This window comes from Hypomesus nipponensis, chromosome 10 (genome assembly GCF_054491055.1).
Source record: "Hypomesus nipponensis isolate SF chromosome 10, ASM5449105v1, whole genome shotgun sequence".
In the NCBI taxonomy this organism is placed as follows: Eukaryota; Metazoa; Chordata; class Actinopteri; order Osmeriformes; family Osmeridae; genus Hypomesus; species Hypomesus nipponensis.
The window spans coordinates 10,442,501-10,457,012 of record NC_140370.1 but is presented as its reverse complement, the minus strand read 5'-3'; the positions used below and the strand labels follow the sequence as shown (position 1 = coordinate 10,457,012).

Below are 14,512 nucleotides of genomic sequence, written 5' to 3'. Positions count from 1 at the left end.
ACACGAACATTCAGTGCATAAATAACTCAATAAGAGCAGTAAAGCATCCACCCAATAGACCCAATATGCCTTCCAAGCTAGAATGTATTGATCCTTTGAGTGTGGGATTTAATAGTTCTTTCACATATTATGTTACAGCTAAGCACACTATAAAACATTTACAGTACAATTTCTAATGCTATAAGACATTAATGAGAAATATTGTTTGCAGCTGTAAAAGCAAACTTACGGTCACTAACCTCCAGGCAAAAATCTCACATAATTTAGGTTACCTTTACCCATTTTGCAAGGTTCAATTGTGGACTATTTGGCACACTATACACTGGTGACTGGTTTTGGACGAAATCTTTTCCTATAAAACAATATATACATACAAGCCTATTCAGGACAATTATGTCTAAATTATTTCCAGAAATTTTTATTTTTCTGTCTCAAAGGTTTCTGCACAGTATGTTTATTGTTGCCCCACAATGCTAATTGTCATGGATGCAGTATGAGCAAAGAAATGAACATATATATATATATATATATATATATATATATATATATATATATATATATATATATATATATATATATATATATATATATATATATAAGCCTTATAATCCCAGGAAGGCTGTGTCTGTCAGTCAATATGATCTACCAAAAATGAGATGTTAAAATGTTAATGAGAGTAGTAATTCAGTGTCTAAAACTTAATTTTGCACTTTGAAAATGCAAGGGCTGAAAGAAGAATGAAGACACGTTCCAATCCTATCCGCTGTGTAGTGGAAAAGTATACAAATCACTCTGAGAGGAGGAAGGCTACCCCAGCGTTATCTGCAAAGATGTTTGTTGAACTCTGTTATCTGTGAAATAAGGAACATTATTGTATAGTTGTCATGTGGTTCTCAGCAGTTACTCACACCATGCATAAAGAAAGAAAGACAGAAAGAAAGAGCAATTCTTCTTGATGTGCAATCAAGGTTGGTCAATGCAGATAAACCACACCTCATTCATTTATCCAGTTTGTTAGTTAGAGCTGGAGTTGGAGTTTTGCCAGGATCCATTTAATACATAATAATGCTGGGACAATAAAAACATCAATAGTTATTGAAGACGTGTTATGAATTGGAATGGTATAATCCAAAGTATAAATACAGGCAATTAGACAATTGTTACGCATTATACAACCAAAGTAAGGCTCATATACTGTATAGACACACAATCAATTACATCTAATAAGACAGAATGTAAACCCTAAAAACCTACCACAAAGATTTACGAAGTTGTTGAGAGTAATTGGTAACTGAAGTCATTTTGTTGTGTTTACAGTAATACAGCCATTATTATTATTATTATTAATAAACCAGTGTGTTTTTACTGAGGACAAATTCCCAGAGATCATCCTTACCAGGAAAACATCCAAATATGACTCAAATCACTAAAAAGGGCTTAAACAGAAGGTTCATTAAGGTCTGCTATGACAACATTGTACATTTATGCAAAATTGTCAATGCTGTTTCTGAAATCCGTTATTTTATTGGCATAATCTTATATAATATCTGTCTCCTGAATAAGGTAAATATATTTGAAATGGAACTCTAGTTATACAATGGTCGCAGTAAACATTTTATGTCACAGTATCATAGTGGTGTTCAGCCAACTGTTGTTTAGTTGTTTTAGCACATTAGTGCAAGGTTGGTGAGGTATCATTTCAGAAGATAACATTTTCTGGCCTCTACCTTAGTTATTTGAAGCAAAGTTTTGTAGGGAGGCCTAGAATTATATTTTACTACAAGCTGCATGGAGCCACTGTGACTACATACACCCAAGGACACATGCAAACAAAACTTGCACTGGGAGACTTCCTCTTTTTGTCAGCTTATGACATTATTATGAAATAGAGCACTTTATACAACTGTATCATTAAAGCAGTACAGAAAAACTAAAGTGAAGGAAACATGATAAAGACCATGAAACAATCCTTTTGGTTGTGTAAAGATGATCATATGCACATGATGCACATCATGCACATCATATCAGCATGTGATTCAAAAGGTGAAGAGGGGTAGCAAAGCATTACTACTATCCTGAGTTGACTGGAAAAAGTTCCAGAGATGGGAAAAATAGACTACATTTGAGCTCTGTTTCTTGGTGCATGGATGCCTTGAAGATTAAATGACTTTAAAGAAGATTGGTTTTTCGAGAGGTTGTCTGGGCAGGATAACACCTTGACAGCAACAGCTGGCTCAGGAGGCAGGGCCGCTCCTGTGGACTATTACATTTCTTCCACTTTGGGTAAACCTTTGAAGCTCAACAGATAAACTAAGACTAGAAACTAAGACTGGAAACTCAGGAAAGAGGGGGAGTAGGTGATGAGAAGACGGCAATACTTTGTGTCCTCAGTAGGTGTCAAAATGATTGATAGTAGCGTAACTTTCTGTACACTGACAGAATAAGGAAGCAGTTAATGACGTATTCCTTGTGAGTCACTGTACTGGAAAAAAGCTGGACTCAGTCCTATGATCGCAAACTCACACATACAACAATAGTATGCAAACAATGCTCTCGTATAGTAGAGCCTCAACAAACAAAATTTAGGGATAGAGGTGTGACTGATTAGCATGAGAACCTCAAAGCTTTAGAAGGCAATATGTAACCCATTCAAAATTCTGTACAAACAGCTTGACCTTTTGATTATCTTCTTAATTTGTCTGGTATGGAAGCAATGGTTCTTGGTTGTGAGGCCTAATTTTGTTTCTTTATTAGGTTGTTTAGACCAGAAATTAAATCTGACTCTCACAAATCTTGTTCTGTGTAATTTATTGGTTTCAGACAAGACCAAAAGACCTCTAGATGAAGACCTCTAAGAGTCGTTTCCTGATAAAAGGTCAATATTACATCAGTTTGACTCGAGACATCCTTAAGATTGAATCAATGCAATGAACCTTAAATGCAATGAAATGAATAATTTTCTTTTACTCTGTTTGTGTATGATACATATTGATTTGTATTCGTTCTCGATTGTGTGTTACAAAAGCCAGTAAAATATTTTTTTATTTCAGTAGGTGATCGTCTCGAAGCTAGAAAATTGCTGCCACCTGGTGGAACAGTGGTGGAACAGTTTATCTGCAGCTGCGGTAGCTTGCCTCCCCATTGGCTTAGCACGTGTAACGCAATCAACGTGCGCTCTAAACAAGGAAGTCAAACATGTCAGAGCTAGAACACAGTTTCGTTTTCGATTTTTGATGAAGAGCTTGCTGCTGTCTGCAACTTAAATTTGGGCCAACGTATTTAAAGGTGAGCCTGCTTTGGCAATATTCTACTTGGGTGAACATGCTTGCAAATTGGCTACATAGCTAGCAGGGACATGTTTCAAGTTGATGATTTACTTAAATACCAAATAATGTTGAAGACAGTCATGAACATTTCCTTTCCAGACACAGACAATGAGCGACTTTCATATCAATCCCTTGGTTCTGATAGGAGTTGGATCCAGCTTTGCCTTTTCTGGTTTGTTCTATCACTTATATAAAGAAAAGAAGGAGGAGATTCGAAAACTAAAGGCAAGCAATTCAGTATCCTCATATCATACATGTCAATTATTTATCTTAACAAATCCAGTTATCTAAATGGTTATCATTCTTTCACTGATTTCCTGTAACATGCAGGAGATTCCAACTTTTAGACCAGACCAACACTTGGTAAGACTACTGAAGGCATCCCCTCACAAACGACTGCAGTATGTGGCAATAGAAGGTAAGTGTTTAGCTAAGAAATCATAGCTTAGTGTGTAGATAATGCTTAAAAAGACTGCTCTTGCTCCAGGGCTGGTCCAGGCAGAAAGTGAACCGCTGGCCAGTCAGTTCGTCCCACGGTGCTATGGTGTGCTCCAGAGGATTTCTATTCAGGAACACTGGAAAATATGGAACTCCCTCACCAGAACATGGTATGTGCCATACATACACAACTATAATATCTATTATTATGTATAATAATAACGAAGTAAAATAACTCCAAAGACCATGCGTTGTTGGAAAGCTTTTACACCTAGCATATGATTCCAAAAGGACCTGTTCTGCATTCTCAGGAACTCCAGACAGAGGAACAAAAAGGAGACCAACAACGCAGTTCCCTTCTGCCTGGTGTGCCCCGGAGCGTACATCAACGACACATACGTGAAGGTTCAGGCACCACTACAGGCCTCTGGTTGCTACCTGGAGCGGGTCTACCATCGAGTCCGGCACGCGGAGGAGGGTCTGGTGGACATGATGGTCCAGGGCCTCAGTGGTGAGAAGCCTGTGGCCCAGGAGGAAACAGAGGAGCTGCTTCGTGTTGGGAGCACCCTGACAGGGTTTGGGGAGGTGGTGCTGGAGGGGGGCAAGTGATGAGGCTGCAGGCTCCGCAAGGTGGCCGTCAATACATCTTGGTGCCAACTGACTATAAGAGCTTCATGGATAGACATGAGAGCTCGGCCACCATGTGGAAGGGACTGACCGCAGCTTGTGGGATCACAGGGGCCTCTCTGTTGTTTGGCATGCTCCACAGCTTGTTTGGAGGAAGGGACAGAAAGAGAGAGTAGGTGTACTTGTGACGTGGTGGTTATCCACCTACTTTAACAACTGGGATGATTACAGTTTACAACATGTCAACCTATTTTCAGTGTCTATGCTATTGCCTCAAATTGTGTTCATGTATGAATTACTACGTTGTCTGCTCCCTCAAATGGACAGAATACCATATGGTTATAAAGGACCACAGTTATACAGGGACAAGACTTTGGTGGCAGTGCCATTCTAATTTACCCGAACACACCTATATAGTAATTGTGCCTTTTCTCATTTTTTGAAATTTACATTTAGTCATTTAGCAGATGCTCTTATCCAGAGCGACTTACAGTAAGTACATGGACATTCCCCCGAGGCAAGTAGGGTGAAGTGCCTTGCCCAAGGACACAACAACATTCGGCACGGCAGGGAATCGATCCGGCAACCTTCTGATTATTAGCCCGATTCCCTAACCCCTCAGTCACCTGACTCCCTGTTCATAACTTTGTTTTAATTATGTATGTATGTATGTATGTATGTAATTATGTATTTTTAACATCACATTCATGGAGGATAACTGTCAACACTGTTCATAGTATGAAAATACAGAATGTGTCTGTCTATATGTCTGGTACTTCAACAGGCTACTTTGCCTCTAGTCAGCAGCACAGCTCCAAACATCAGCCTGTTATTTTCAACTACCTCTTAAGTTAAGTCCCAGGGGAAGAATGTGAAACATACCTTGGTGTTAATCTTTTATTCACTCTTGATATTTTTCTTGGTGTCTGTCTCTCAATCATAAAACAAAAAAACAACTCTATAGTAAAACAAAACCATATGAGTAAATCTGAGTTTCATGATGCATCTTTTAGTAAGGCTCCATGCTGTTCCTGAAATGTAGCTCAGTTCCATCTTTTATTTATTTAAGTGTTGCCATTCAAGATAGCCCTTCCTCCACATGGCACAGTGGGATATGTGTTTTTCAGTTTGCATTTGCGTGAAGTGATGTCAGTTTGCACTGTACATATCTACAAGACCACTAGCCAATGGAGAAGCAACAGGAAACTGCAACTGAGTCAACACTGACCACCACAAAAGCTTCTAAATGCCGATTCTAACCCAGGTCTCTAGTATGTACTGTATGCCCTCAACAGTCTGAAGTCAAAGTCTTTGTATGGTCTTGCCCTTGACTGCACCCCGTCACTCGCCCTCCTCCTCTGCTTCTTCCAACCACTGGATGAACTTCTGAAGCTGCAGTCAAAACAAACAAAAAATAACACTTTAATACAGATGCTACATGCACAAAAACAAACATTCTTACCCGTTTACATTTAGTAATTACAGTGGTGTAGTAACTTGAAAGGGATTGTTCTTCGAAAACCAACTAAGTGCAGTGGTTTGTGACTGGGCTAGCCCCCCTGGCTCACCCCCTGGTTCTTGCGCAGCCGTTTGCTCTGGTCTGTGGTGGCTCCCTGGGAGAACCAGCGCAGGATGGTGTCCTCCTCCAGGATCTCCAGCTGGTACATGTTCATCAGGACCTGAGGCAGACAAACCCCAAAACATCATGCTCTGTTAAGTATTATATGCCCTAAAGTGCATGATCTTTTCTCAGATAACAAAGACTGATTTTTAAGGGGTAGTTATACTAAATAAGATTAAAATGAGCCAGGTTGTCTGCATCCAGACTCACCTTCACCATAGCACTCCAGTGAGTCTCCTGCTCAAGGAACAACTCCTCTATGGCCGACAGGCAGTCCAGGTAGTCCTGCACTCTCTTGATGTAGTTTTTGAAGACCGGTGCCCACTTTTTCAACAGCTGAGAAGAAAAGGAGACAAAAATAATGATTTTCTTTGTGTGTGTGTGTGTATGTATCACTCCATTAACTGGAGGTTTGGAGAAACACAGGATCTGGTACGCACAGGCAGAAGGAGAGACGTATACTGGGGGGTGGTGAGCTGATGACCCTGCTGTTGGAAAGGGAACTCCAGAACCACTCTGGTCAGAATCTGCATGACCTCCTTCAGAGTGATGTTGTAGGCATATCTGTAAGAGGAACATCAAAATGTGAGCTTGGGGATATCGCAAGTGCTTACAAAGTGATATATTATCCAAAGAAAAAAGTGCTTACTTTAAAGAGTTGATCTCCAGCACAAGATTATCACAGCCGATATTTTCCTCTAATCCCCTCTGAAGAGTACCCAGCACTTCCAACTGGAAAACTACACAAACACAGTACGGGAGTCTGAGAAGCAGCATCCTTGGACACAAATACCTTTATATTACATCAAATTGAGAGGGCATCACCCCTGACATCAGACCTTTGACATCGTCCATCTCTGGAGACACACTACGACTTCCAGGGTCCTGAGAGTCCTCACTGGCCTCACTCTCGCTCTCACTCTCCGGGTCAGGGTTCAACACCAGCCCTTGGATATAAGCATCATCAAGCATACATCTCAGATGCTGCCTCACAATGACAAGGCAGCTTATGGTCCTTGCAATAGGACCAGGTAAACAGCAATACTACACCTCACTGCATGATGTCTCCATCCCACGGCATCTTACCCCATAGGCACTGGGCCAACTCCTCGTCGTCGTCGTCCAGACAGCTGGCCTTCCAGATATAACCTCTCCCCTCTGCTCCTACCTCCACAGGGTTAAAAGCTGTGGAAGAGAAGATGGTTAGCATACGTTTGACTTGACTAAGGTTAGCAGACATTCACGTGTGTGTCATGCGGTGCCCTACTCTTCTGCTTGGTCTTGTCCTTGCTGTTGCCCACGTCTCTATCGTCACTCAGGAACTCGTCATCATCATCGTCGTCGTCCACCTCCTCTGGGTGGTGCATGGACACCACGCTGCCTTCTGGGAGGGAAATGCTTGGTCCGATCACCACCTGCAAACAAGGCACATGCATATCTGGGTTACATTTAGTCATTTAGCAGACGCTCTTATCCAGAGAAACTTACAGGGTTTCAAGACAATGTGTAGCTCCTTGAGCGCTTGTGGGGGGAACGTCACAACTATGCAAACTAACAAGACAGTACCATCCTGGTCTATGTGCATGCTTGTACTCGTAACTTACATTATAGGCCAGCACACACTGTTTGTTTAGCTTGACGCCCACTTTGACCTCGGCTCCGTCACACACCACAGACTGGCTGATGACCACATTGTTGGCGATGTGAACGTTATTCCAGATATAGGCACGGTCCAGAACCACGTTATCCCCTAGCAGAGGACATTATAGGAGTTGTATACTCACAACATAAACTTTACTGGCAACATCCATGGGAAGGTAAAATTCAGACATACTTTCCCCAATTGATCTTTTCCTTAGTCAACTTTACTACTATTCGTCACTGAAGTAAAACACGAAAATGTGTGTGTAGGGCACGGTACCTATGGTGCAGTTGTTGCCGATGACACTGTTTGAGATGTGACAGTTAGCCCCAATGCTAGTGTCAGAGCCGATCAGAATGTTCTCCTCCATCTGACTCCCATGACCCAGGCTGACCCCCGACCCCCGATATACGTTGTGACGGGAGTGTGTGCAGCCACGGCCCTTCTGGTCGGTAAAGTTGGCCTCGGGCGTGAGGGGGTAGACCCAGCGACGCACCATGTCCGACGATACAGAGTCGTACATGAGCAGGTTAGACACCCGAGCTCCATAACCATCCTTGGTCATATGCATGTGTATCTGGTTCCCCAGGATCTAGAAAGGGAAATGCATACTCAACATGATAAGATACAAATACTAACAATACTAAAAATATCACTGTGTAAGCAACATATCTTTTTTTATTTTATTCTTTATTATAAATAATTATTGACTGTGAGTTCTTCCTTACCTCCTCATTAACCAAAATTCCTTTTACGAAGTCATTCCTCGTTTGGTAGTCAAAGTTGTCAGTGAAGAGCTCAGCTACCTGAAATGAACAGCAGCAAAATTGCAGTTGTGTAGTGCTCATTAGTCACACATCAATTTCAGATGGGCTCCAGTTGTGCATACAGCCCAGAGCAGCATCTCACGGACACTCACAGTACCTGTGGGGAGCAGATGCTGATGTGACAGTCCAGCAGGTCATATCGGATTTCAAACTCATCACTTCCACTGTGGAAAATATTCTGCATGCGAGAAAAGACTAAATATATTAGTTGCTACATACACTGCTTTGTATTGTATTTCTATTAGGCTCTAAAACGGATACAGATAGCTAAAATTAAACAGGTGTGTTGTGAGGGAGCATTCACCATTGGGAACTGCAGCTTCTTCAACCCCTGTGTCTTCTGATAGTGAAGAATGCGTTTGCTCTTGCTGTCTATGCCAATGATGATGTCATCCTCCTCACAGCGTGACTTGTGTCCGGGCGAAGACTCTTTGAAGATCATGGTCATCACAGAGATGTTCTTCTCCATTTTACGACGATACCTGCATGGACAGAAATTCAGCCAAATGCTTTGACAACACACAATTTTCTACACACAAAAACATGTATTTAGGGAACATGCAAATCAAATAACCCAAGTATCCTTGAAATAACGTGTAGACAGGTCCAGGACAGGCTGCCCCTCACCTGTGCTCATGCAAGGCTTGACTGACATCAATGTTTGACACCACGTCTCCATAGACGAGCACAAAGTCTGAACGGACCAGGGACTTGGCATCTACATCCCTCAGCACATCGCCGAGAGAACGGTACAGGTCCGAGGTGATGATGTGGACTACATTCGGAGAGGTGGGGCGGCACCATTTTGATTTACTGTTGGGGGGGGGGCAAAGAAAGACATGAAAGTGCCACATAACGATTTGCAGTACAAGGAGACTATTCAATAATGGCACAAACAGCCAAAAGCGATGTGATAGTGATGGAGTGCTTACAGCAAGTGCTCCTTGATCTTATTGGACATCCAACAGCAGAAGACAAAGGTTTCCTGTACTCCTGTTGATGTCAGGAACTCTAGGGTGTAGTCAATCATCGCCACATTGCCAAGAGGTAGTAGAGCCTGGACCAGACAAACACAACAGTGTAACATACTAACCTGCTCATATGTGCCATGGCACATATAAAGATTTAAGTGGGAAAGACACTTTAGAGAATATAAACTAGTGGTTACAGCTCACATTTCCAGGGCAGAATTGCCACTTCCCATTAGAATGAAGTGTTGTATTATTCAGCAAATTTGTAACTTCTGCTAACTATCAATTTGCCTGATACATTTGAACGTATTTCTGCCCTATTAGCTAGCTAACAATACAGCTAACACGCATGGACTACCCCAATATCATTTTCTCACTCTCCATCCAGGGCCAGAACATTTCAAATGAAAGTTTTCATGTCATCACATTTCTAGCTAGCCCTCTTTAGTATGATTGTGTTTATCTAGCAAGCTAGCAGTTACGTTAGCTGCTAGCCACAACCTTGTTGATGTAGACTACCAGCGTAGTCATTCTAACATGCACTGCACTCCTTCATTTTCACATACGTACTCTGGGCTGGTCTTTCGAGATGGGGAAAAATCTTCGGTTGAAACTGTCAGCAACCAGCACTGCCTGCAGTGGTTGCTCGTCCTCATCTTGATCAACTGCTCCTTTCCTACCTGAAAGACCAGCACCTGACCGGTTCTGCTTTCCCACTCTGACAGCCATGTTTGTCATCCCCCGTGTTTCAACAAGCTTTCGTCAGAAAGTACAACTACGGTGTCCTCTATAATGCAAACTTAATTGGTTGAAGCGCAAGCAATAATAACAAAAAATTGTCACACATGCACTAAACAGTGTGGCCCTAAATTATGTGGACAATTGACTAAGTCACCATTACATATGCATGACTGAGCTTGTTGGACATTCCATTCTAAATCTATGGGTTTTAATATGGATTTGGTCGCCATTTGCAGCGGTCCACAACATTTTTGAGTGTCTGTGAGAATTAGCTCCCTTTCAGCTAGAAAAGCATTTCCCACAAGTACAAAGCAAGGTTCATACATGTTTCGTAGAGTTTGGTGTTGAAAAGCTTTACCTAACCCAACATCAGTGCCCAATCTCCCTAATGCTCAATTATAAAAACATAATCGAAACTAAATTTTCTGTATACTGAGTTGTGTTCATAGTATTCTTCATATATTTTATACACATGATCATTTTAAAATAGTGTTATTCTATGGGCAAACTCAGGTTCAATAAATAAATAAATCTCCCAATTTACCGGAGGGGTAGCTCTGACAAAACGACTCATTTAAAACACCTTAACGATGGGTTAATTGTTTTATTTAATTCACAGGTAGCAACATCTTCGGTACAGTTGAGATTTAACATAAACACACTCATCCAGTTCCAACCCGACTGAAGTTTAGGTAAGATCTTTCATGTAGTGTTTTGTTAAATTTAATGTAACCAAAGATGCTATAGATTCTCATAGAACCGTTGTAAATGTTACAATTGCATTGAAGAAAAAGTGTGACTACATTTGGTAGTGACCTGTAACCTTCTTTGCATGTAAGAGCAGATCGTTATAACGAAGAGTCTTGGTCTTCCATGAGTTAGAAATTCCCTGAAGCCCAAACTGTGGACATAAAAAGCAAAAACATTTCAGAATATGGTCTTTTTTTCAGAATATCATAGAGATATGCATCATCTCCAATGATACTGGACTGCATTTAGTAGTGTAAATTACTCGGTAAAGACCACATTTTAACTATCTTTAATAAACTAAACTCTTTGTCCAACAATACAAACTTAAATGTGGCCATAATCATAAAAAAAAACATGAAAACAATCATCCCACCTGAGCCCCAAGACAGGCCCCAATGAAGGAGCTTCTGCTACAGGTGCATCCCCCGCAGCGCATGGTGTCTCTGATAGCCTGCTCATACCCCTTGGCTGTCAGGATCCCATGCAGTGCTGCTTGGAAAGCACCAGGCAAACCTAGAGGAACCAAAACAGAGAGATTAAAGACAAACTTTTTCTCTGTTATCAATTCCAAACCCACGTCTAACACCTTCCCAGAGAATGTGTTAGGATAACAGACATTCTCTCTGATATTGCAGCATTATGGGAGGGAACAAAGCTTACCTCATGCATTTGTAAACACAGCAGGGATCAGTTCCTGGGGACTCTTGGATAAATTCTCCTTTACTTGATAAATGTGCCCTGAAAGAGTATGTTTTATAAGAAATATTTTAAATGTTTTATGTTAGTCTTTGTTGCTTTTTGGCGCCAGATACCGTAATATTTCCTGTAAAACGCTAAAGCACATATTGAAGATAAGTTGGATGTCTTACATGACTCTGTCACATGATGTTAGTGTATTGAAGCAACCACGCAGTGGGCGTCACATACCAACCACAGCTTTGTCCAGGTCCTGGGGTTGCTTCCTCTCTGGGTCAGTCAGCTGATCAAGCACAGAATCCACTGCATTTGGATCAGGACCGTTCAGGATAAAATACTCCAGGAACCTTTAAAATAAATAAGAATAAATAAAGCCATGTGGCTTTTAGATGAAGTCCAACATATAGGAATGTCTTGCAATGTCATATCTTTTGGAAAAATATCAGCACAACTGTTTACAAATCATTACAGTATTACAAGAAAACTACAGGATGGCTTGCTAACCTGGCTGCTGCAAGAGTCTCAGCTACACATTCATCACTGTTCTGGGTGACACGAATTGCATCCTCAACTTTCTCCAGCATGTTTGGCTTTCCCGCATAAAAAGCCACAACAGGAGCCATTTTTGCTATTCCATCTATCTGGAAGTCTGTATCACAGCCTGTTAAAATAAACACGCCATTTTTAGTCCTTAAAATCTATGCTCCAGGTAATAAAACATGAATCTTGAATAGTTGTGTTGACAAAGCACATTGTTTTACCTGTCTCTTCCTTGCCTGCATCCACATTCTTGATGAAGCTTTTTAAACTTGCTTGTCTCCATGGTCCATCAATGGGCAGTTCTGGTCGTGGTCCTTATATAACAAAACACAATTAACATGGAAACTCTTTCTTTACATAATGTATCACTCCTTAGTAAGCTTGGTTTACCTCCTTTCTCTCTATAAGGGTTATTGACAGGAGTGTCATACTCTGACCCAGGTCCAAAGAATTTGTATGTCCGCTTCCTAAGGTCATCAACATTCAGACCTGGGAAAATAACAGATGGGGGATAAGTTAAAAAAACTGCCACACGGTCACAGTCTGTCAAACACACAGAGTAAGAGTAACCAGGATATGCCCTTTAGACTCACTATGAGGTGAACACATGACCCCATGACTGATAGTCTCAAACAATACCTCCACATTCAGACAGTGACTCCAACAGCACGTATGCTTGGTCCCCATAACAACTCTGTGAGCCTGTTTCCCTCTTGTAGAAGGGGTTGGCAGACTGAGGCCGGAACTCTGGGTAGGATTCCTTAGCTAGAAGTTCTGCCAACTTCTGCAGATCATACACCCAATGGAGTGGTTGAGCTATATTGAGTAGAGATGAGGAAAGATAAACAGGTTGTCAATGGATACTTGATAGTGAAATAGGATGAAAGCTTGAGTTTTGAAGCTTACTGTTGGTATATGATAATGCAACTGGCAATTTAGCCTATGTTTATGATTAATTAGTCGAACAAGACTTTGGTTTTGCAAGATAGGGCAGTAGTATCAAGGGCCCTCACCTGCTGCATCCGCTACAGCTGATCCAATGATAGCTCCTAATGCTCTGTCAACCAGAGCTGAGGCCATCTGAAACAAATAGAACCTTCATCAGGCAAATTATGCAAGTCGTACCCTTCATCGGGCAAATGGTTTCTGTCAACGCATGGCTGTCGAATGTGGGCTGTATCTACAACCGTCACACGAACGGCAGATAAGGAGACTCAGTCAGGAGACAAGAAACGTCCTTCTCTGGGGAAAACATTTAACTGTGAAATACTTTAGTTGTTTTACCCTGGAATCCTCTTCTGTTTACGATGCTTTCGGGTATTATGAAACAGTGACTTGCTAGACAGCGTAGAAACCGTAAATTGCTCCTTCACACGAATCAAATATGCTATGCGCCCGACCATTTGTATGATATGTAATCTATTTTTTGGGAAATCATGCTGAACAGTCATTCCTTTTGCCAATCCTATTAGTATAGAGATTTGTCGTAATCACGCAGCAACTCATGAAGAAACACGCCCCTTACTACGGGTGGTTGGAAACCAAAGTTTTGATTCGCCAAATGGAGGCAGGGGCGGAACTCCAACAGAGATGACCAAATCCGTCGGAGTTCTCAGTATCGCTCCCTTCTGTCTTGTTTTATCCTTACACTGTTCAACAATAAATAAATAATCCCTCCAATTGACTCTAAACGGGAGGTTTGAGCCAAGCCAATAACTGCTTATGATCGACCCTCATATGGAAGTGGTTTACCATGGTGTGAAATAAATTAGTTTAGGGGTTTTGCTAAAAGTGGACAACATCCCCGTCATCCTTTCAAAAACAAAGAGACCTTTCTCTTACAATTCCCGTCAGATTATAAATGAACAGTCCACATTCAAAGCGGGTAAATCCATTTGGAATGTTGGCAGCGCTAAGATTTTGCCTGGCAGTGTGTTTCACTACAATTATTAGTCGGAACCCTATGTAGGCTACAGTGCGTATAGAGTTGATGGGTTGACATCACAAACATGCGTTTAATTTAGTATAGGAATTGTGCCGACCGTATGGTGGGAAGATGCAATTGTATTTGCATCAAGAACCGATATCTATTAGGCTACTGAAATAGCCTCTCAGTTATTTATGAGCCTGTCTAATGAACACATTACCCTAATTCTGCAGCGTAGGAGGCCCATAGAGGAAGAGGAAGTTAACGCCGATCTGACTAGTTTTACAATTCAAAGTGATAAGCACTGCCTCAGAAGCCGAAATGTCCTTGATGAGCGCAAACCTGGCCGACACGCTAGAGAGGAAGTAGTGGTACTTTCTGTGTCTCCACTGAGGGCTCAAAGAGA

General features: G+C 41.4%; 3 protein-coding genes across 3 annotated transcripts; 1 reads left to right on the top strand and 2 right to left on the bottom strand.

Annotated features, from left to right (window-relative positions):
* The first annotated feature begins 3,155 nt into the window (after nt 1–3,155).
* On the top strand, nt 3,156–5,153 carry mul3 (mitochondrial E3 ubiquitin protein ligase 3). Its single transcript, XM_084708054.1, is given in 6 exon segments — nt 3,156–3,285; nt 3,426–3,551; nt 3,657–3,744; nt 3,814–3,934; nt 4,076–4,356; nt 4,359–5,153. Coding segments are annotated over 5 exon segments (816 nt in total). The 5' UTR covers nt 3,156–3,285; nt 3,426–3,434; the 3' UTR covers nt 4,568–5,153.
* Nucleotides 5,154–5,274: 121 nt separating this feature from the next.
* On the bottom strand, nt 5,275–10,204 carry eif2b5 (eukaryotic translation initiation factor 2B, subunit 5 epsilon). The gene is made up of 16 exons (XM_084708053.1): nt 10,023–10,204; nt 9,414–9,538; nt 9,109–9,294; nt 8,786–8,963; nt 8,579–8,659; nt 8,383–8,460; nt 7,934–8,246; nt 7,617–7,762; nt 7,280–7,427; nt 7,099–7,197; nt 6,852–6,959; nt 6,662–6,752; nt 6,453–6,576; nt 6,223–6,348; nt 5,960–6,070; nt 5,275–5,783 (listed from the first exon to the last, which is right to left on the bottom strand). The coding sequence occupies exons 1-16, from the start codon at nt 10,188–10,190 to the stop codon at nt 5,733–5,735; spliced, it is 2,133 nt and encodes a 710-aa protein (XP_084564179.1). The 5' UTR covers nt 10,191–10,204; the 3' UTR covers nt 5,275–5,732.
* A 573-nt stretch (nt 10,205–10,777) lies between these two features.
* selenoj (selenoprotein J) lies at nt 10,778–13,603 on the bottom strand. Its single transcript, XM_084707557.1, has 10 exons — nt 13,464–13,603; nt 13,193–13,259; nt 12,819–12,995; nt 12,570–12,668; nt 12,401–12,493; nt 12,144–12,300; nt 11,871–11,986; nt 11,604–11,681; nt 11,317–11,456; nt 10,778–11,094 (listed from the first exon to the last, which is right to left on the bottom strand). Exons 2-10 carry the CDS (start codon nt 13,257–13,259, stop codon nt 10,993–10,995), a joined length of 1,029 nt encoding a protein of 342 aa, XP_084563683.1. The 5' UTR covers nt 13,464–13,603; the 3' UTR covers nt 10,778–10,992.
* Nucleotides 13,604–14,512: the final 909 nt, after the last annotated feature.